This window comes from Syngnathus typhle, linkage group LG6 (genome assembly GCF_033458585.1).
Source record: "Syngnathus typhle isolate RoL2023-S1 ecotype Sweden linkage group LG6, RoL_Styp_1.0, whole genome shotgun sequence".
NCBI classification, from domain to species: domain Eukaryota; kingdom Metazoa; phylum Chordata; class Actinopteri; order Syngnathiformes; family Syngnathidae; genus Syngnathus; species Syngnathus typhle.
In genome coordinates, this window is record NC_083743.1 from 16,334,102 (window position 1) to 16,358,511 (window position 24,410).

A 24,410-nucleotide genomic window follows, 5' to 3' on the forward strand; every position below is an offset into this window, starting at 1 on the left:
GCCTGTAGCCCCAGCTAGCTGCGCAGTATTGCTGCTGTCGCCAGCCTTAGCTTTTACCTGGTCACGAAGAGCGTAGTCCATTAGCTTGGATTGTTTTGTCTTTTCGTTGGCATCCTGCGGAGTTTTTATTGCTTTTGGAGGCATCTTAAAGAGTTAGGAGTGGTAATGAATCACACTTTGCAGCTAAGGAAAACTTTTTGCATCAGAAATTAGCGCAAATAGCGGAGCGGCGAAAAAACACGTCTTCTCACATGGCCGCCATAACCGGAACTCTCGCCGCACATTTAAAGAAAAAACACGACATCAAAGTTCAGTGTTAAAGTAAGCACTTTGTATACTACAATACTCTCGTAATTTCCTAAATAAAGAGTTTCAGTACCTTGTTGATTTTGCGTATGAATTGTTATAAATCAGGATATTCTATATTTTTTATTTAAAAAAATATATATATCGATCGTAGAGCACTATATCGTGATATATCGTGAATGAATCGCAGCAGGCTTTAAGATATCGGCAAATATCGTATCGTAGTTCTTTGTATCGATATGATATCGTATCGTGACAAAACCCGCGATTTACACCCCTAGTGACCTTCATTGTCTCACACTTAATATTAATGGGATGGATTAGGGGTGTAAATCGCGGGTTTTGTCACGATACGATATCATAGCGATACAAAGAACTACGATACGATATTTGCCGATATCTTAAAGCCTGCTGCGATTCATTCACGATATATCACGATATAGTGCTCTACGATCGATGTATATATTTTTTTAAATAAAAAATATAGAACAATATCCTGATTTATAACAATTCATACGCAAAATCAACAAGGTACTGCAAACTCTTTATTTAGGAAATTACAAGAGTATTGTAGTATACAAAGTGCTTATTTTAACACTGAACTTTGATGTCGTGTTTTTTCTTTAAATATAAATATAGAGATTTGTGGTCCCTGAATATTTGATCACCGCATGGCAGGATTTACAAACTGCACGTGTCTTGTCCGTTGAGCAATCTTTTCTTTGGAATCCAAAGTGCTTCCAAACGAATGACTTGAAGCCTAAAGGGGAGCAAATTTCCTCGTCTTTTTGGGCACTAGCCATAGCACCAGTCCAGGAGCCGCGTACTAGTTGTCGACTCCCCTTTCACGTGCCTGCTCTGCTCAACACAAAAACGGCGCGCACTGCTCCCGGAAAGAGGAAGCAAGCAACAATGATCTGGATTTCCAAATAAAGTCGCGTCTAATGTCCGAGGTCAAACACGGCGATATACATCGATGTTTACGTTTAGCATCGATGCCAATAAATCGTAGAGCATTATATCGATTAATCGATGTCTATCGATGAATCGTTACACCCCTAGGATGGATGTGCTTGGTGCAGGGACATAAGCTTCTGCTAAGCTTCGTCCTGCTGCACGTGTTGTGTATAAATCGCCAAACAAACGTTCAAACTTCTGACTTCGACTTTGGACTGCCGCCCCCCTACCGCCCCTTTCTTCCTCACCGCCCCCCTAGATCTTTCCAGGTACCGCCCACTTTGGGAACCACTGGGCTAAACGATAGGTATGCTAACGTGACATAAACACAAACAAAGAGCTGAGAACGGGTCTGATGTAACATTCAGAGTTATTAAAAAAAAAACATTACATAAATAACACTTTTATAAAACCATCTGTGTCACTCCAATTCATTAAATCCATCGATCGTCCTTTGTCAACAATGGGTAACTAGATTGTAGCGTTAACAAAGTACAAGGAAAGACATGGGTTTGGTAAACGGCTCTTTATTTAACAAAACAAACTTCCAGGCGTGTGGCGGAGTGGACTTCTAGCCAATGTTCCCTCTAATTTTTCAAGTGTCTCTGTGCACACTGTGGACCATTGTGTGCAACACCAGATTAAATAAATAAATGAATGGCTGAGGGAATAAATAAATAAATAAATAAATAAATTAAATAAATAAATGTCAAGAAGAACTTTAACATACTCAGGGTCGGAATTTTTGTGTGACAGCTCGTTCCTTTTTTGTCTGTCTTTTGCGCTCTCCCACAATAATGTACCAATCCCCTGTCCCATCTTTAGTCTTTGTACAATTCCAGCAGCTTTCAAATGTCATTTCTGCTAAATGTGACGCTCGAGGTAGCCAAACTTCCATTCAGTCCATATTTTTCCCTCCGTAAACTCGCCCGCCACTTTGGCTTCACTGCATGTTTTGCATAGTAGACCATTCTCACTCAAGCTTCACCGTTTGTTCTTTTATTTGCACACAGTCCGACAACCATCTCATCTTAAAAGAACCGCGGCATGTCTTATTTACAGTACTTTGGCTTGACGAGAGGATGGGTCGCTGCTCGTTCGTTTTGCCATGATAAGGGGTTAGCTAACTTAGCATTTGCATCTCTTGACTCCGCCGCAGTGTTGTTAGCTAGCAAACCTGCACGGGACGGATGGGCAGGACACATTTTCAGGCACTGGCAATGCTATGATTGCCTATGTAACGCAAGTGAACCATATAACATTGGCTGGTCAATCACTGATTTGCACTATAGAAAGGCACAGAAAGAAAGTCATTGGTCCACTTAATTAGATTAGATTACGTCTAACATTGGATACTGAGCAATTAGTGTATGCTGAATTTTATTTTGTGCGCAGCATGGAGTTTGTTGTGCGCAGAGACTTCGCGAGCAGTGGGCAATTGCGCAGCTGCGCAGCTTAGAGGGAACACTGCTTCTAGCCACGGAGGTGGAAGAGAGATCCATAGAATAGGACCGGGCGTGCGTAAAAGCCATGACCGAGGCCCATCCACCGTCCCCGGATAGCCACCCGGCCGAGCGCCGGCCCTCGACTTCCATCCACGGAGGTGAAAGAGAGCTCCCTAGAGTAGGACCGGGCGTGCGTAAAAGCCATAATAGTTTTTCAAACCTTCTGTGTCACTCCAAATTCTTAAATCCTTCAAACTCTTCATCCTCCGTGTCACTTACAAACAAAGCCGCTAATGATGCCGGTAGTACGTGGGGCCCTTCGTCGTCTTCGTCATCCCGTGATCAATCTTTGTCCTTTTTGTAAACAACCGCCGCGCTGCGCTGCTGAGGTGACTTTAAATTCAAATTACAGTAATCCCTTGCTACATCGCGGTTCCACTTCTTTTTGTTTTGAAAACTTTTGAAAAAAAAAACACAAGTCGCTCCTTATTATAAGTCGCCCCCCCACCCAAACTATGAAAAAAACGCGAATTATAGTCCGAAAATTACGGTATATCTCTACTTCCCATCTCTTCTTAATGTTTGTATAATCTAAAATAAAGTTCCGAATGGTTTAACTTCATTTTATGACTGTTTTGAACACAATACGGGTCAAAATGACCCGCAACATAATAACATAAGAACATAAGAAAGTTGGTTGTGTTTTATCACCCCTACTAGTGTTTTACACCTATTTGATAAACATGTACCGTATTATCCGGACTATAAATTGCTCCGGAGTATAAGTCGCTCCAGCCATAAAATGCATAATAAAAAAGAAAGACATATATGTCGCACCGGAGTATAAGTCGCATTTTTTGGGGAAATTTATGTGATCAAATCCAACACCAAGAACAGACATGTCATCTTGAAAAGCAATTTAAAATAAAAATAGAATTGAATTGAGGCAACAACAGGCTGAAGGTATGGTACGCTAACGTTACATAAGTACAACTGAGAACGTGCCTGACCTAACATATTAAGAGTTATTAAAATAACTATAGAATATACAACATGCTAACAAGTTTATCGAACCACCCGCGTCACTCCAAATCATTAAAACCAACGAAATCTTCATCCTTGGTGTCACTTATAAACAACTCTGCTGACTCCCGAAGTAGATGAAGCGCTTCTTCTTCTACGTGGCTTGTGTCAGACTCGTCAGTTTCAGTTCCAATTATTCCACAGGCCGAGAGCGCCCTCATGTGGTTTAGTGTAAAAATAACGTGAAATAATATGTGTTAAGAATTTCACACGCAAGTCGCTCCTGAGTAGAAGTTGCACCCCTGGCCAATCTATGAAAGAAACTGCGATTTAGAGTCCGGAAAATACGGTAATCGTATATGAACAAGAGCAATGAAACTGTACAAAATGCACTGTAAACTGTCCACCTGTGAGAAGAAAGCAGCGACTGTGGTGATGGACCAAAACAAACCTGAATTTAAATGACCATTTATCAGTCCAAAAAAATATCGTCCATATTTTGTCATTGGATGATGACTTAATATACCGTATTTTCCGCACTGTTAGGCGCACCGGATTATAAGGCGCACCTTCAATGAACGGCCCATTTTAAAACTTTGTCCATATGTAAGGCGCACCGGATTATAAGGCGCATAAAATAGAAGCTATACTGCAACAAACTGAGGTTGACTAGGGTTGCGGTATGCATCCAATAGCCAATAACCAACGAGCCCTCTGTAAACAATCGCGTTTCTCAAACGATCTCCTATAAAATGATCGGAACTGACTAAAGTTCGATCTAACGCATTGGTACTACTTACCTATGTTTCCCTTCCATATCGATCCGTAGATTTACTCGAAACATTAACAGAGCAGCCTATTTTGACATGAAATAGGCTGGTGCGTATAGCAGCTATCGTTATAGCATTAGCCATCCGCAAATTCCCATGAGCCTCAGCTCGCAATCTCCCATGAGCCTCAGCAAAGTGTAAACAATCGCGTTTCTCAAACGAGCTCCTATAAAATGATCGGAACTGACTAAAGTTCAATCTAACGCATTGGTACTACTTACCTATGTTTCCCTTCCGTATCGATCCGTAGATTTACTCGAAACATTAACAGAGCAGCCTATTTTGACATGAAATAGCCTGATGCGTATAGCAGCTATCGTTATAGCATTAGCCATCCGCAAATTCCCATGAGCCTCAGCAAAGTGTAAACAATCGCGTTTCTCAAACGATCTCCTATAAAATGATTGGAACTGACTAAAGTTCGATCTAACGCATTGGTACTACTTACCTATGTTTCCCTTCCATATCGATCCGTAGATTTACTCGAAACATTAACGGAGCAGCCTATTTTGAAATGAAATAGCCTCGCGGGTCCAACAGCTATTCGGTGACGCCCCCTGACTACAGTTGCCGTAATGTTGGGAAGTGATGCGACCTTGTAATTTACTAGTCGTACTAAAACGTACTGAAACATTTTTCCAGAGCACTGTGTACAACCAGTATGGATCAACAAATTCATCAATTGATCCATATATAAGGCGCTCTGCATTCTAAGGCGCACAGTGTTTTTTTTTAGTAAAATGTAAGTTTTTAGCTGCGCCTAATTGTGCGGAAAATACGGTAATTACAGGCCTATGTGATGATATTGTAACAAACTACTTTCTAAACGCATCATGTGACTCGCGCAATGGCAGTGCTGGAAAATAGAATCAAGAAATAGGAGTTGGGCTCTGTGTGTGTACACGAGACTGACCGGGTCAAAGATTAGATCTCCTAGACCAGTGGTTCTTAACCTGGGTTTGATCGAACCCTAGGGGTTCGGTGAGTCGATCTCAGGGGTTCCGCAGAGCTCCTTAGTATGGCAGTTGTTTTGACAAATGTTGAATTGTAACAAGCCAACAGATACAGCTCCTATCAAAGATTACAGTGGATAGCTGAATCTGGTATGAGCCAAAACGCGAGAAGGCCATACTGATTGTTTTCCATCTGACGTTTCTAGTATGAGAAAAACGCCCTCGTGGACATTTAATAGGCCTCGAATGAAACAATGACATGTTTTCTGGTGGCAGCTGATAGGTCTCCAAGGTCAACAAGCCAAATCAGTACACATGCGTGCTGAACAGTTGCTGAAAGCTTCTAAAAATACATGTATTATCAGATATGAGGCTCATGGCTTACCCGATTGGTGAAAACAGTTGTCTGCTTGGCTCTACTTTGTAATATCAAGTTTGAATTTGTTTGGGCAACAATCCTATTCCAGTTAAGGTTTATTTTGCTGTGACTTAATGAAGCACACACACCGTAATTTTCGGACTATAAGTCGCGTTTTTTTTCATAGTTTGGGTGGGGGGGGCGACTTATACTCAGGAGCGATTTATATATGTTTTTTATTCACAAATTTTTACTTGATCATTAACACATCACTTACTTACAAGTATAGTTGACCACTTCACATGTTATTTTTAGTATAGTTGATCACTTCACATGCTTTGATATCGTTATCTTGAACATATTCAAAACATGAAAAATAGAGAGAAAAAATCAAATAAAGTAATTAACACTTTAAAGCACCATATCCTCTGGACATGTCCTCTGTCACCGGGATGACATAAAGGACGAGAAATTTGATCGATTGATTTAATGATTTGGAGTGACACAAATGGTTTGATAATATTGTTGTTTATTTGATAGTTATTTAAAATATAGTTTATATGGGCCTGTGGAATAATTTGAACTGCGGCGCGGCACACGGCATTGTTGACAAAGGACGATCGATGGATTTAATGAATTGGAGTGACACAGATGGTTTTATAAACGTGTTATTTATGTGATAATTTTTTTTAAATAACTGAATGTTACGTCAGGCCCGTTCTCAGCTCCTCGTTTGTGTTTGTCACGTTAGCATATTGTATCGTTTAGCCTGTTGTTGCTCGTTCATGTCTGTTCTTGGTGTTGGATTTTTTCGAATAAATTGCCCCCCAAAATGCGACCTATACTCCGGAGCGACTTATATATGTTTTTTCTCACATTTTTGGGCATTTTATGGCTGGTGCAACTTACACTCCGGTGCGACTTATAGTCCAAAAATTACGGAACATGAAATGTGAACTTCCCCTTGAGGAATTACAGATTGTGGCAGATGTGCAACCACGAGACTTTACACAGATCTGATTGCATTTTACAGACTCTGTTGTCATGTTACCAGTTTTTTTAGCATACCGTTTTTTTCCGTGTATAGTGCGCAAATTTAACTAATTTATTGTCCTAAAATCTGGGGTGCGCATTATACATGGGTACAAAAATCTTTTAATTTTTTTTTTTTAATTTTTTTTATTTTTTATTTTTTTTTTAAGTCCCAATGACCGTCACACACGCAGGGAGGCAATGGGTCCCATTTTTATAGTCTTTGGTATGGTCTTAACTAGGCTGGATGTAATTTTGTATAGGGTACATTGTGACAGACAGCAAACGAGCAGGTGATCGAGCAAGCGTCTGATACGAGAGCATTGCGGTCGCATGGAGCGTGTTTGAAGTGAACAGCAGAGAAGAAAGGAACAAGGCAAAGTGTTGTGAAATAAAATATTACCTGTAATACGGATTTAGGTAGAGAACTGAACTCTCGCTCTTTATATAGCTGACGTGTCTTGCGCATCCGTTCTGCGCATCTGTAATGGCGGCCTCCGTATGATATCCGGTTTGCGTGTGTGCGAGAGCGAGAGAGAGCGAGAGAGAGAGTGCGAGAGAGAACGCTCAACCGTAGCGCGCCGCCGACCGCCCAACTGCACCGCGCTGGTCGCATTATTGTGACAGAGCCGTCGCTGAAATTTAGAAGATATTTTTAAAGTCCTGATGTACTTTCTAAAATTTAAGTGGACCTCAGTGCGCACTGCGCAGGGAGCTTAATTTGGTGCGGTCGCGCAACCGCAGCGCGCCGGGCGCTCACTGTCGCATTGCTTAAAGAGCGCCTTTGTGTTTTAGGATGAACAGCAGAGACCAAAGGAACAAGGCAAAGTCTTGTGAAATAAAATATTACCTGTAATACGCATTTTGTTATTTGCTGATTGAAACTGCTAATTAAACTGTGAATTGAAACTAATAGGTGGAGAACTGAACTCTCACGCTTTATATAGCTGACGTGTCTTGCGCAACCGTTCTGCGCATCTGTAATGGCGGCCTCCGTATGACGTCCGGTCCGCGATGGAGATTAAAAAACAAACAGTATTTGACAATAACACACCATCAAGGATTGCACCATCACATCAAACGATGTGTCGTCAATTATGGATTTTACTAAGTGTGTTGGACAGGATGGCTGAATGCGATGCGCGATTGACAACAAACAAGAAGAAAGGTGATTTCAAGTTTTATTTCGAGGGAGATTTGTCACGTCTCGTCCCCAGTTTTGCTATGTGTCTAGGTTGCCATAGTTTCTGTTCGCGTCGCCCCTCTCTTCCTGTGTCACCTCAATCGATGTAACGTGTTTTGTATTTAAGTCCTGTCTGCCCCTCGCTCACCGTCGGATCATTGCATGTTACTGTAATGATGTCTGTTTGGTTTCTGTTCCTGTCTTTGGTAATGTCACCCTGTCTTTTTGTTCCACGACTTTGTCGGTCAGTCCTGTTGTTGGTTTTGTTGTACCATGACTTTCTTAAAAAAAAAAATAAATAAAAAAAATAAAAAAATAAAAATTAAAAAAAATTGTACCCATGTGTAATGCGCACCCCAGATTTTAGGACAATAAATTAGTTAAATTTTGCGCACTATACACGGAAAAAAACGGTAAATAATGGGTTAAAAAAATATTGAGAATATTTTAAATCAGACAAAAATATTTTAATGGATAAAATAACATCACAAATTATTTAATTATTTTAATCACATTGGCCATAAGAATTTCCTGATCCAACAAATAAACATGAAACCAGTAAATGTATAAAGATTAACCCCATATCACAGGCGTGTCAAACTCAGTTTGGCTCTGGGGCCGGATCCAGACTTTCTGTTCTCAGGTGGGCCGGATCAGTAAAAGTGTCAACTCCAACTATTTAGCTTTGTTTTCCAGTACTATGCTTTATCATTCAGCCTACATTTGTAGCCTACCCTACATATTATAATCACGGATGACAAGGGATCTTTTCTAAGCACAACACATTTATTCACAAACAATGGAGAGAAAAAATGATTTTCATGTTTGGCATTGAATGTGTTAACAACTGGTTTATTTTAACAGTTGAGTGAATGCAGTTTTACACCTGAACCAACTCACCACACTAAACAAACTCAAGTGGGAGCTATGAAAAAAAATGTTTTGCCTTAATTGTCATACTGCTTTGAAATAATAATAAATAAAGATACAAAATAAAAGTTTTAGCAGTGCATGGGCAATAAGATTAGACTACATCAGCTCAAACTACTAGGCTGGGCCTACTGAAGCTGAGAATATACTGCACAATATTAATTGTCTTTAATATGAAACCAGATTAATCTTATTTTTAATGATCTGTATTCATGAGTGCAAACAAATGTCGTGTCATCACACTTTTTTCTCTCTCTCACTGCAGTCAACTTGCTGCTGTGGCTCCTGAAACTTGGCATCTTTTTGCCTTTACAAGTGCGTCGATATCAGGTGTCAAATCCTGAGTAGCAGCACATTTAACAATGTCATTCAAGTGTTCATTTGTTAACCTTGAGCGCTGCTTTGTTTTATTATTGTTCATCACGGAGAACACCTGTTCACAAAGATAAGTAGTCCCAAACATGGAGAGAACCTTTGCAGCCAGCTGTTAATTTGGGGTAACCTGGCACAAAATACTGATAAAACGTATCCAATCCCACGGACCCAAATTTATCCTTCATAGCGGAATCGCATTGCAAGTCAATAAGCTCGAGCTGAATGTCAGCTGGCACATCAGAAGGCTTCACTGTAAATGGCGAGCGAAAAAAGCCGAACTTGTTCTCAAGTTCACTGAAAACCTGAAACCTCCGCTCAAACTCTCGCAGCAAATCTGTTATGTTGTCTTTATATTTATCCAAATCGGGAGGATCCGGTGCCTTCGGACGCACAGCTGTGAGACATGAGAAGTGTGTGATGTCACCGCTGGATAGCTGCGTCTCCCACAGTGACAGTTTCATCTTGAACGCACTTTGTTTATTTCCTGGTACTAAGTCGTGTCAGTGCCGCATGCTGGACGTGAGCTCTTTTACACATTTACTGCCCTCTAGCGGCCGGAGGGAGCATTTGAGTTGTATTTATTTTAAAGAATCATAACTTTTGATAGAAATGAGCTAGTGACTCACTTCTTTTTTTGACATACTCAGAAATTTATGACGGGCCGGATTAAATCATCCAACGGGCCGGGTCCGGCCCGCGGCCCGTATGTTTGACATGCCTGCCATATCATGTTCCTCATGGCTGTAAATAAAACTGAAATATTAAATATTGTGTAAATATTAAAACATAAAAAGTCCAATGACTGCTTTAACATCGCTATGATACTAAAAAAAACATTATAGAATATATAGTCCAACCGTTTACACACATTTGCAACCAATCTTTCAAAACTAGTACCGTTTCTTTCCGTGTATAGTGCGCAAAATTTAACTAATTTATTGTCCTAAAATCTGGGGTGCGCATTATACATGGGTACAAAAAAAATTGTAATTTTTTTTTTTTAAATTTCTTTTTTAAGTCCCAATGATCGTCACACACGCAGGGAGGCAATGGGTCCCATTTTTATAGTCTTTGGTATGGTCTTAACTAGGCTGGATGTAATTTTTTTTGTTGGTGTTGATTTCTCCGACTGCCCGTGAAGGCACCACCGCGCTCAGTGCGCACATTTGAAAAAGGCGTGCGGACGTGAAGAAGGCGGCTCAGTATGGGAGAGACGTTGAAGAGGAATAAAAACACCCTTGGAAACCAAAACTTGCCCCTCGTCGTGACTCGGAGCCGCAACAAATGTTTCGGATTTGTGTAGGGTACATTGTGACAGACAGCAAATGAGCAGGTGATCGAGCAAGCGTCTGATACGAGAGCATTGCGGTCGTATGGAGCGTGTTTGAAGTGAACAGCAGAGACGAAAGGAACAAGGCAAAGTGTTGTGAAATAAAATATTACCTGTAATACGCATTTTGTTATTTGCTGATTAAAACTGCTAATTAAACTGTGAATTGAAACTGATAGGAAGAAAACAACTCTCGCTCTTTATATAGCTGACGTGTCTTGCGCATCCGTTCTGCGCATCTGTAATGGCGGCCTCCGTATGATATCCGGTTTGCGATGGAGATTAAAAAACAAACAATATTTGACAATAACACACCATCAAGGATTGCACCATCGCATCAAACGATGTGTCGTCAATTATGAATTTTACTGAGTAAGTGTGTTGGGCAGGATGGCTGAATGCGATGCGTGATTGACAACAAACAAGAAGAAAGGTGATTTCAAGTTTTATTTCGAGGGAGATTTGTCATGTCTCGTCCCCAGTTTTGCTATGTGTCTAGGTTGCTATAGTTTCTGTTCGCGTCGCCCCTCTCTCCCTGTGTCACCTCAATCGATGTAACGTATTTTGTATTTAAGTCCTGTCTGCCCCTCGCTCACCGTCGGATCATTGCATGTGTTACTGTCATGATGTCTGTTTGGTTTCTGTTCCTGTCTTTGGTAATGTCACCCTGTCTTTTTGTTCCACGACTTTGTCGGTCAGTCCTGTTGTTGGTTTTGTTGTACCATGACTTTCTTAAAAAAAAAATAATAATAATTTTTAAAAAATTAAAAAAAAAATAATAATAATTTGTACCCATGTATAATGCGCACCCCAGATTTTAGGACAATAAATTAGTTAAATTTTGCGCATTATACACGGAAAAAAACGGTAGGTGCAATTCAACAGGATAAAGAAATGACTTGGAAGCAGCTCAAAATGAAACATAAAAACATTAGTCAAAGAGGTAAGGCATGTTTTGCTAGGCTGTGATTGCACCTCACTTTGATTTTAATTATTCTAAATGCACTCACGCTGTTAAAGCAGGGCAGTATTACTTTAAATTAAAATATAAATTCAGTGCCTACTTCAAATAGTTTAAACCCCCAAAAAAATGTTTTCTAACATCCTCTCAGTTAATTCTACACTTTGTGGATTAATACTTGACACAAATGCAATTATTTTTTATACCTATTGTAGTCATTTAAAATGTGACTCTGTAGCCAACACCAACACTCATTAAAATACTATTTTAAAACAAACGCCAAGTTCTGCTCAGCCAACAGAAAAAAAGTAATGCTCTGCATCCCCGATATTATAAAGAAAATGCCAATTGCAAAAAAAGATAGTAGTGCTCGTTCGAGGTGTGTGGGAATCGAACTCATGATGCCCACACACCATCAGGTATCCCACGGCCAGCGAAGGTTATTGAGGGAAATTATACTGTTCAAAGAAAGCAGTAGCGTTCGAAAAGATATTCTTCTAGAAATGATGAAACATCTAATCTGGATGAGACAATTCTGTCGCGACATAAAGTGTTTCGAATTATTACGATTTCCATGTCGATCGGATTTTGAATTAACGGCCAATCCATGATTAACTGCTTTCTTTGTGTGGAAGGGAGATTGAAACTCTGGGTCTCTTATAGTAAACTTGCCAGCGAGCAGGTTATGTTCACAGAGTACCGTAATTTTCGAACTATAAGTCGCACCGGAGTATAAGTCGCACCAGCCATAAAATGCCCAAAAAAGCGAAAAAAAACCATATATGTATATAAGTCGCTCCTGAGTATAAGTCGCCCCCCCACCCAAACTATGAAAGAAAACGCGATTTATAGTCCGAAAATTACGGTAAATTACCACAGGAACTGACCCAGAGTTCAAGTTAGCTCTCTTTCTGGAACGGAAGACCCTCATTTCCTCATTTCCAGGGTAACTTACTCAGAGTTTTCACATAACTTGCTTTCTGCAATACCCCCGGTCCTACAAGTTTCTACACTTACCTTGACACCAACAAGTCTGTAACCTTGGTCATCCCCAGTCTCACACACACCTTTTCTTTGCCTTCCAAATCACTAAAAAGCTTCATCTTCAGAATAATTCTCTCATTTTAGGTTGAACCGTTGTATGGAATGACTCACAAGCAATTTGTGTCCAAAATTGATAACCATTCGACCAATTTCATTTGTGTAGTTTGTATTGTTTCTGTCAAATTTTGTACTGGACTTCAAGTTCAGCTTCACAAACAAAACTGACTTGTGCTTTCCCAGGTATGACACTGGTAAAGATGGATTTATCGACCTAATGGAGCTCAAGCTGATGATGGAGAAGCTTGGTGCTCCACAGACTCACCTGGGCCTTAAGAACATGATCAAAGAGGTGGATGAGGACTTTGATGGTAAACTGAGCTTTCGAGAGGTGAGCATGCTTGTACACATGGATATTTGTATTTGCTTTGACATCGAGTCACACCCTAAAACATGTTTCATGAACAAAATACAGGTTTTTTAGAGGTGTAACAAAAACCCAATTGGAATTGGAAAAGGTCTGACTTTACGAATCTACAGTCAAACCTCTACATATGAATTTGATTACTTCCGGGACCTACCGTTTTTTTCCGTGTATAGTGCGCAAAATGTAACGAATTTATTGTCCTAAAATCTGGGGTGCGCATTATACATGGGTACAAAAAAATTTTTTTTTTTTAAATTTTTTTTTTTTTTAATTTTTTTTTTTTTTTTAGAAAACAAAACCAACAACAGGACTGACCGACAAAGTCGTGGAACAAAAAGACAGGGTGACATTACCAAAGACAGGAACAGAAAGCAAACAGACATCATGACAGTAACACATGCAGTGATCCGACGGTGAGCGAGGGGCAGACAGGACTTAAATACAAAACACGTTACATCGATTGAGGTGACACAGGAAGAGAGGGGCGACGCAAACAGAAACTATGGCAACCTAGACACATAGCAAAACTGGGGACGAGACGTGACAAATGTCCCTCGAAATGAAACTTGAAATCACCAAGTTTTGGTTTCCAGGGTTTTTTTTATTCCTCTTCAACGTCTCTCCCATACAGAGCCGCCTTTTTCACGTCCGCACGCCACTTTCCTGTGCGCGCACGGAGCGCGGTGGTGCGTTTATGGGCAGTCGGAGAAATCAACGCCAACAAAAAAAATTACATCCAGCCTAGTTAAGACCATACCAAAGACTATAAAAATGGGACCCATTGCCTCCCTGCGTGTGTGACAATCATTGGGACTTAAAAAAAAAAAAAAAAATTCATAAAAAAAAAAATTCATAAAAATTGGGTGCGTATTATACATGGGTACAGGCTTTTTTCCAGCATCAGCATGCCATTTTTAGGGTGCGTATTATACATGGGGGCGCACTATACACGGAAAAAAACGGTACTTCGTATGTTGAAATAGTTGTATGTTGGATCAAATATTTCTGTAAGAATACACTGTGATTCATTTAATTTGTTCCACAGCCCAAAAAAAACAATGATAACTCCTTAATAAATACTGCAAATAATTACACAATGCAATAAAACAAATGCATTATATCAGAGAGATTTAAAAAGAAATAAATTAGGTTTTTTTTTTGTCACTGTAAAAAGACAAGACATACCGTATTTTCCGCCCTATAAGGCGCACCTAAAAACCTAATTTTAAATCAAAAGTCAACAGTGCGCCTTATAGTCCGGTGCGCCTTATATATGGATCAAGTGATGAATTTGTTGATCCATACTGGTTGTACACAGTGCTCTGCCAAAATGTTTTTGCGGATGGCTAATGCTATAACGATAGCTGCTATACGCGCGAGGCTATTTCATGTCAAAATAGGCTGCTCTGTTCATGTTTCGAGTAAATCTACGGATCGACCAGCTCAGTGGACCTAGTGGTAGAGTGTCCGCCCTGAGACTGGAAGGTTGTGGGTTCAAACCCCGGCCGGGTCATACCAAAGACTATAAAAATGGGACCCATTGCCTCCCTGCTTGGCACTCAGCATTAAGGGTTGGAATTGGGGGGTTAGATCACCAAATGATACCCGAGCGCGGCACCGCTGCTGCTCACTGCTCCCCTCTCCCCCAGGGGATGGATCAAAATCATATGGGGATGGGTTAAATGCAGAGGACAAATTTCACCACACCCAGATGTGTGTGTGACGATCATTGGAACTTTAACTTTAACTTTTGATATGGAAGGGAAACATAGGTAAGTAGTACCAATGCGTTAGATCGAACTTTAGTCAGTTCTGATCATTTTATAGGAGCTCGTTTGAGAAACGCGATTGTTTACACTTTGCTGAGGCTCATGGGAGATTGCGAGCTGAGGGTCATGGGTTTTTGCGGATGGCTAATGCTATAACGATAGCTGCTATACGCGCGAGGCTATTTCATGTCAAAATAGGCTGCTCTGTTCATGTTTCGAGTAAATCTACGGATCGATATGGAAGGGAAAGATAGGTAAGTAGTACCAATGCGTTAGATCGAACTTTAGTCAGTTCTGATCATTTTATAGGAGCTCGTTTGAGAAATGCGATTGTTTACACTTTGCTGAGGCTCATGGGAGATTGCGAGCTGAGGGTCATGGGTTTTTGCGGATGGCTAATGCTATAACGATAGCTGTTATACGCGCGAGGCTATTTCATGTCAAAATAGGCTGCTCTGTTCATGTTTCGAGTAAATCTACGGATCGATATGGAAGGGAAACATAGGTAAGTAGTACCAATGCGTTAGATCGAACTTTAGTCAGTTCTGATCATTTTATAGGAGCTCGTTTGAGAAACGCGATTGTTTACACTTTGCTGAGGCTCATGGGAGATTGCGAGCTGAGGGTCATGGGTTTTTGCGGATGGCTAATGCTATAACGATAGCTGTTATACGCGCGAGGCTATTTCATGTCAAAATAGGCTGCTCTGTTCATGTTTCGAGTAAATCTACAGATCGATATGGAAGGGAAACATAGGTAAGTAGTACCAATGCGTTAGATCAAACTTTAGTCACTTCTGATCATTTTATAGGTGCTCGTTTGAGAAACGCGATTGTTTACACTTTGCTGAGGCTCATGGGAGATTGCGAGCTGAGGGTCATGGATTTTTGCGGATGGCTAATGCTATAACGATAGCTGCTATACGCGCGAGGCTATTTCATGTCAAAATAGGCTGCTCTTTTCATGTTTCGAGTAAATCTACGGATCGATATGGAAGGGAAACGTAGGTAAGTAGTACCAATGCGTTAGATTGAACTTTAGTCAGTTCCAATCATTTAATAGGAGATCGTTTGAGAAACGCGATTGTTTACAGAGGGCTCGTTGGTTATTGGCTACTGGGTGCATACCGCAACCCTAGTCAACCTCAGTTTGTTGCAGTAAAGCTTCTATTTTATGCGCCTTATAGTCCGGTGCGCCTTATATATGGACAAAGTTTTAAAATGGGCCGTTCATTGAAGGTGCGCCTTATACCCCGGTGCGCCTAATAGGGCGGAAAATACGGTACTTAACTTACAGTATGTGAACTTACACTTAACAGCTTTTTTATTTATTTTTATATTTCATACATTTTTTTCTATTTTTAATTTTTTATTATAGTTCAATTTACATAACGTTAACAAAACACAATATATGCCGTTTTCTTTCTCACATATGATCGTTTCAGTGATCATTTCGCCAGCAATCTTATACAATACAAAGCATACTACAAGCAAAAGGCGTTCCATCTTTTAAAAAGGTAGGGCTGCGACGTTTAGAGATGATGATGAGCCCCTTGGATGGCTTGACAGCTTTGAGGGCTTCCTTCTGCTTAATGATCACACACGCACTCTGGGCTCATGTTTTCTGAGCTCTTGTTTCAATTGTAAGGAAATCATCACCTTCTTCCTTTTTTCACCCCTTCTACTCATTGCGTTAGCCTTCTTGGGACGCTGACGTGCTGCCGTCTAGCGGGCTAACCATGATGACGTCGTATGTTGGGAATTACTTCGGATGAGTCAAATTTCACATCGTATGTTTAAAAAACTCTTACCGTTTTTTTCCGTGTATAGTGCGCCCCCATGTATAGTACGCACCCCTAAAAATGGCATGCTGATGCTGGAAAAAAGCTTGTACCCATGTATAATACGCACCCAATTTTTATGAATTTTTTAAAAAAAAAATGTAAATTTTTTTTTTTTTAAGTCCCAATGATCGTCACACACGCAGGGAGGCAATGGGTCCCATTTTTATAGTCTTTGGTATGGTCTTAACTAGGCTGGATGTAATTTTTTTTGTTGGCGTTGATTTCTCCGACTGCCCGTAAACGCACCACCGCGCTCCGTGCGCGCACGGGACAGCAAACGAGCAGGTGATCGAGCAAGCCTTGTCTGATACGAAAGCATTGCGGTCGCATGGAGCGTGTTTGAAGTGAACAGCAGAGAAGAAAGGAACAAGGCAAAGTGTTGTGAAATAAAATATTACCTGTAATACGGATTTAAGTAGAGAACTGAACTCTCGCTCTTTATATAGCTGACGTGTCTTGCGCATCCGTTCTGCGCATCTGTAATGGCGGCCTCCGTATGATATCCGGTTTGCGTGTGTGCGCGTGTGCGTGTGTGCGAGAGCGAGAGAGAGAACGCTCAACCGTAGCGCGCCGCCGACCGCCCAACTGCACCGCGCTGGTCGCATTAGTGAGACAGAGCCGTCGCTGAAATTTATAAGATATTTTTAAAGTCCTGATGTACCGTTTTTTTCCGTGTATAGTGCGCCCCCATGTATAGTACGCACCCCTAAAAATGGCATGCTGATGCTGGAAAAAAGCTTGTACCCATGTATAATACGCACCCAATTTTTATGAATTTTTAAAAAAAAAAAATTTAATTATTATTATTATTTTTTTTTTATTAAGTCCCAATGATCGTCACACACGCAGGGAGGCAATGGGTCCCATTTTTATAGTCTTTGGTATGGTCTTAACTAGGCTGGATGTAATTTTTTTTGTTGGCGTTGATTTCTCCGACTGCCCATAAACGCACCACCGCGCTCCGTGCGCATGGAGCGTGTTTGAAGTGAACAGCAGAGAAGAAAGGAACAAGGCAAAGTGTTGTGAAATAAAATATTACCTGTAATACGGATTTAGGTAGAGAACTGAACTCTCGCTCTTTATATAGCTGACGTGTCTTGCTCATCCGTTCTGCGCATCTGTAATGGCGGCCTCCGTATGATATCCGGTTTGCGTGTGTGCGAGAGCGAGAGAGAGCGAGAGAGAAAGCGTGCGAGAGAACGCTCAACCGTAGCGCGCCGCCGACCGCCCAACTGCACCGGGCTGGTCGATTAGTGTGACAGAGCCGTCGCTGAAATTTAGAAGATATTTTTAAAGTCCTGATGTACTTTCTAAAATTTAAGTGGACCTCAGTGCGCACTGCGCAGGGAGCTTAATTTGGTGCGGTCGCGCAACCGCAGCGCGCCGGGCGCTCACTGTCGCATTGCTTAAAGAGCGCCTTTGTGTTTTAGGATGAACAGCAGAGACCAAAGGAACAAGGCAAAGTGTTGTGAAATAAAATATTACCTGTAATACGCATTTTGTTATTTGCTGATTGAAACTGCTAATTAAACTGTGAATTGAAACTAATAGGAAGAAAACAACTCTCGCTCTTTATATAGCTGACGTGTCTTGCGCATCCGTTCTGTGCATTTTATTTCACAACACTTTGCCTTGTTCCTTTCTTCTCTGCTGTTCACTTCAAACACGCTCTATGCGACCGCAATGCTCTCGTATCAGACGCTTGCTCGATCACCTGCTCGTTTGCTGTCCCGTGCGCGCACGGAGCGCGGTGGTGCGTTTACGGGCAGTCGGAGAAATCAACGCCAACAAAAAAAATTACATCCAGCCTAGTTAAGACCATACCAAAGACTATAAAAATGGGACCCATTGCCTCCCTACGTGTGTGACGATCATTGGGACTTAAAAAAAAAGAAAAAAATAATAAAAAATAAAAAAATTAAACATTTTTTTGTACCCATGTATAATGCGCACCCCAGATTTTAGGACAATAAATTAGTTAAATTTTGCGCACTATACACGGAAAAAAACGGTACGTTCAATCGTATATCCACACAAGACGCACGCGTCAGTGACGTGCGGTGAGGTTTATGACTGGGGAGGCACTGACGTCGAGCGCCAGCCCCCTACTTCCATCCACGGAGGTGAAAGAGAGCTCCGTAGAGTAGCCGTAATAGTTTTTCTGTGTCACTCCAAATCATTAAATCCTTCAAACTCTTCGTCCTCCGTGTCACTTACAAACAAAGCTGCTAATGATGCCGGTAGTACGTGGGGTCCTTCGTCATCCTGTGATCGAATCCTTTGTCCTTTATTTAAACATCCGCCGCGCCGCTGACGTCACTTGCAGTTCAAATGACAGTAATCCCTTGCTACATCGCGGTTCGTTTATCGCGGTTTCACTTTTTTTGGGGGGAATTAAAAAAAATTTGTGAAAAAAATTCACGTATAAGTCGCCCCCACCCCCCCACCCAAACTATGAAAAAAACACGCGATTTATAGTCTGAAAAATACGATAATTAAAATCTCATAACAGCAGTCTTCACACATAAAAACACTCAATAAAGCACATGGAATAAAAAAACTTGTTTTCGATCGTGCGTACCACTCCGTTTGGTAAGACATGCTCCTAAGTCCCGTTGTCCGAATCAAACCATTTAACTCCGGAGTTGCTCTTCCTTCACTGATGACCTCCTGCTTCGACCAAATATCCATCGTTGAAAATCGTTTGGATATGTAATCCTCCATTGTAAAACGAAATGTAAAAACGGAAAAAAAAACAAAAAACGTATGTAAAACGAAACAAATGGACTGCTCCTCAGTTGTTCACTGTAAATTTGAACTGGAGATCTCTTATTCTACAGGTAGGCGCATGAATCATCCCAGGATCACTAGCACCCCCTGCCATAAGGCTGGAGAACTTTTTTTCGCGTGCGTGCGTATCTGTATGTATATACAGAGAGTCCTCGGTATACGACGGTCTTGAATTGCGTTGTTTCATGTTTACGACACGCGTCTCACTGACAGTATTTAAAGCCTTTTTTCGACGTAAGCGGTTTTGCGTCGTAGACCCTATATTTAACGGAGAGCGTGGACACCCTGCGTGAGGAAGCTCATTTTGGCCGCTTGTATCCGGGATCTTGTTCTTTCAGTCACGACCCATAGCTTGTGAGCATACTAAGTGAGGGCAGGAGTGTAGATCGACCAGATCTTTTGGCTCAGCTCCCTCTTCACCACAACGGATTGGTACAGAGTCCGCATCACAGCAAATGCTGCACTGCTCCAATCTGCCCTGGCTCGTGAACAAGACTTCAAGATACTTGAACTCCTCCACTTGGGCCAGGACGTCATCCCCAACCCGGAGAGGGTGTCCACCCTTTTCCGACTGAGCACCATGGTCTCAGATTTGGAACCACTACGAACCGCTCTAGTGAGAGTTGAAGATCACGGCTTGAAGAAGCCAACAGGACATGGATGGGTGTTTCAGAAATGTTTTGAATTGATTGATTGAACATTTATTGATCCCCGGGGGTGGGGAAATTCAGGCCCCAGCAGTATCCATACCACAGAGCGAGTATACAAAAGACACACAGATGCCATGAGCGCAACTCAATAGGCTCCCATATAGGCTCAGTATAGAGAAGGATTCGCCGAAAGACTTTGTTTCGTTGATGGTTCAGTTCCTTAAATCTATCGAAATGACAAACACAGTAAAGCAGTAAGCTTGAGATGAAAAATAAAATAAACTGTATTTCACTTTAATATTGCGTGTATGCACTCGTTTTCATAGCATTAGTGTCAGTCTTTCTGCTGATTTTTAGCACTGTGCGCTCTGTTTTCAATTGTTGTAGGGGTATTTTGAGTAGTTGTATCAGATGAATTGCATCAAAGGTGCTGTGTTATTCTTGGGGAACACAATAATGTGTTAAATGCATTTGTTAGCTTCTCGCTAAAGCTAACATTAGCTTACTGGTTAACTTGACATTTTGAAGAACGACAACCGAGATTTACCATAGGCTACACCAAAACTGAAACTTTGTTCATCCCCCTCCCAGTTTTTGTTGATCTTTCGAAGAGCAGCAGCGGGGGAGCTGCAAGAAGAGAGTGGTCTTATGGCACTGGCCAGACTGTCTGAAATCAATGTCTCCACAGAGGGAGTGAGTGGGGCCAAAGACTTTTTTGAAGCTAAGGTACGTTGTTTCGTGCTCTGCCAGGTAAGTCATGTGTAATGCAAATTAAGTAATTATTATTATTATTATTAAGTAATTATTATGGGTATATTCTCCATAAGGATAATCACGTTCCATGCTCAAATGCTGACTCGCGTGTCATTGTTTTCTTCCTTTTACGACTATTGTCGGAGTTCACTGCCTTCAGTATTGCAGACTTACTGCAGAGAGAATCGTTTGTGTGTGAATATATGAGTGGTGAAAAACGGCCGTCGCAACCTCTTCCTGTTCGTGTCATAGCAACACACCCATTCAATTAAGACCTCTTGCTAGTAGAGGTCGACCGATAATGGGTTTTTCTATAACCGATGCCGATATTTGGAGGTCAGGGTCAACCGATGACCGACAGTTAACGTTAGACATGTTTAATAAGGAAAATTGTGATGTCTATGTGATGTTATTGGTCAAACACATCACTTTATTACGCTAATTAAGAATACTTTTACCCACAATGCACAATAGATTCTTGAGCTGAATTTTTATTTATGCAAATAAGTTGGATGGAAACCTGGCGCACGGTGCTGTGTGTATGAGCGAGTGCAGCGTTTGACTCATGAAAAATAAAACAACATAACATTGGGGCTAATGACGTTATGTAAAGCAAGCAGTCTCCTGATAGCTTTCGACTACAGTCCTTCAAGTTAACTGCAAGTTAGCAAATCTTAAACCAGCTGTCGCTGCCAGTTCCAGATGGTTTTAGACTATTCGTTATTTTTCTTTCACTAACTGAAGTAACACTTAATAGTTTACTAGTAACATACAGTAAATGTATGACCATAGGACTTTGAAATATTATAATGTAAGCCTTAACTTTCTCCCAGAACTGTTGTTGAGTACGTAACTGTTGTTGAGTACGTATTCCAAACATTTTGGTTTGTGGTCGTTCACCAACTCAGCCGGCAACATCAGTGGAACATGCACCATTTACATGGGGCTGCCCGCTGATGTGCCTGGCTTTAAATCAGCGCTACAAAACACAAATATCGCAGATGTTGATTAATTAAAGGTATAACTGCCATTTGGCAACAGACTGGGACCTCTAGTGTTAAAAAATACCAAATATCGACTGATATATTGGTCGACTACTACTTGCTAGTCTTAAAATCCATCAGTTCTTGCCAAAAACTGCCAAAATGTTAATGCAACCTTTATTGAGTCTAACACTATCAAAATTATCACAATAAATTGCCATAAGGTATTACTCACTATCTAGTATCCACACCTGATTTTTAAAGCCGATGAGTATGTTGAGCCGCAAATACCAAGTACAATTTGTTCTCTGAAAAGTAAGCTGTGTCAAGTTTGAAGACCTTTTTTAATTGGTAACGAACGAAAAATAAAATATGTAGATAAAATATTTCATGGTATCTGCACGGTATCTATTTCCTTTGTGTAGCCTTTACCGTTTAAACAGTTCAACTGCTGGGATAGCTAAAGTATACATACTGTAAATATGTTTTTAGAACTCTTATTAGAACAACTTTTTTATAACAAGGTACAAGTGTACATACTGTAAATATGTTTTATTACTCTTTTGTTATTTAATTCTTATAACAAGGTACAATACTGTAAATGTGTTTTATTTTATTTTATTTTTGTTATAACAGCTTTTTCTAATAACAAGGTACAAGTGTACGTACTGCAATTGTGTGGGCACTCTCTGCCTTCTGCTGGCGTGCTGGCAACTTTCGTGCCATAATTCCTCAATTTAGAATGTTTTCTTTTGAATTTTTTTATTTTTTGCGGTGGGGGGGGCGTAGCCGCGATGTACTGAAGCTGCGATAAATGAACCGCGATGTAGCGAGGGATTACTGTACTTGTTACACGTAATAAATATAACTTCAAAATCCGAGAATGTAGGCTGTGACAGTAACAAAGTAAACTATATATTTTTCAGAGCACACTGGAAGAAGGTTTGATTTAAAGCATAGATCATTCAGACCTGGTGTTGAAAAAGTTTATTTTTCAGTTCTCATGTCACACTTCAAGACCATCCTTTCAGAGAAGCCACCCTTATCTATTCAATATGTGCTACCAACTATTACAAACTGGGGATATTTTAAGAGCTACTGAGGATTTTCTGATCCTGCCATATTTTCCTTTTGACCCTCTTAAGCACTCTCACACCTCATCTTATGCCCTTCTATGGAAATAGGCAAGGATCTTATGCTTCTGCCGACGAGGTGGATTGCACTAAGATTATTTGTAAAGAACATGTGGGACTAGTATTTCAACCACATACATAGAAATAAATCATTATTACCAATTTTTTAAAACTTCTTCACCAATAGCAGGGCAGGGTAATAATGTACAGTACTGGGCAAAATCTTAGGACATCGTGAGCTTTAGATGCTTTGCACAGAAGGCTGGCAATAATTACAATTATGTAAAGAAGTTTTTGTGCTTGTGTGTGTCACCAGATGCAGGCATTGTCTGTGGGCAGCAAGTTTGAGGCTGAGATCCGCGAGGAGAAGGAAGAACGCAAGAAACAGGAAATGGAAAAAAAAGAGAGGAGAGCCGCTTTCAAAGAGCTGCAGTCGGCTTTTTGCTCATGACGCTGTACAGGAAGGCAATCCTGAAAACGCACATTCTGTTAGTCAGATTTTCAAAGTACATTTACATTACTTATATTCTTAAATGATAATGCTCAGAATTTGGCACTTTATCCCAAAGTTAGGTAAACACTCAGTATTATTATGATAAATTGTGTTTAACAATGATAAATTGCGTTTAAATGGACTACATCAAACAGGAAAATCAGTAGGGACCAGGAACCAGTCCAAATGTCTGTGTGTGTCCACGTGCCATTGCATTACATTTTCACCCTAAAGTCCAAATATTAATTTTGTGGTGTAATCTGTAAACCCTGTATAGCATCGTGCATCTCCTCATTGGCTTCAATGTACTCTTGATTCGACTGAGTCTGTCAAGTTTGATGTTCCAGGATGGTTGTTTCACACTCACTTTTTTGTTTAAAATACCATTCAAATCTGTGTATTTTAGAGAGACAATTGGTGTGCGTGTTTGTGTGACTAATATATTTCATACATAATTGCATGACAATATTGCCTCATTGGGCTGGTAGAGGGAAAAATTCATGGATAAAACCTCAAACAAAACTACCCTGGCCTGAGTCATTATTTGACATAAATCACTTTTTTGCCTAAATCATCTCATGACACTGACCTCCTCTGCTCAAAGCGCCTACTACATCATGCCATTCCACCCATGACATAAATTTATTAATATTTTCCATATTTAGTTCAGTGTTTTCTAAGAAAACTAATAAAAAAAATAATGACTCAGGAGGTTATTTTAAGAAGGTGACTATAAATGAAAATAGCCAGAAGCAGCTGTGAAGAATTAGTCCAAATTATACTGTTTGGCTAATGTGAGAAGTATTTTTGTTTTGTACCTTCCATACTGATCTAAAGATTCAGAT

At 40.6% G+C, this 24,410-nt stretch overlaps 1 protein-coding gene across 1 annotated transcript in view; it reads left to right on the forward strand.

Moving 5' to 3' along the window:
* Positions 1 to 24,087, forward strand: part of efhd1 (EF-hand domain family, member D1) — a 46,747-nt gene extending 22,660 nt beyond the window's left edge. Inside the window, exons 2-4 of the mRNA XM_061281001.1 lie at positions 12,968 to 13,115; positions 20,795 to 20,929; positions 23,389 to 24,087. Of these exons, the coding sequence (XP_061136985.1) occupies positions 12,968 to 13,115; positions 20,795 to 20,929; positions 23,389 to 23,523 (418 nt within the window). The 3' untranslated portion in view covers positions 23,524 to 24,087. The remainder of the gene's footprint in view (positions 1 to 12,967; positions 13,116 to 20,794; positions 20,930 to 23,388) is intronic.
* Positions 24,088 to 24,410: the final 323 nt, after the last annotated feature.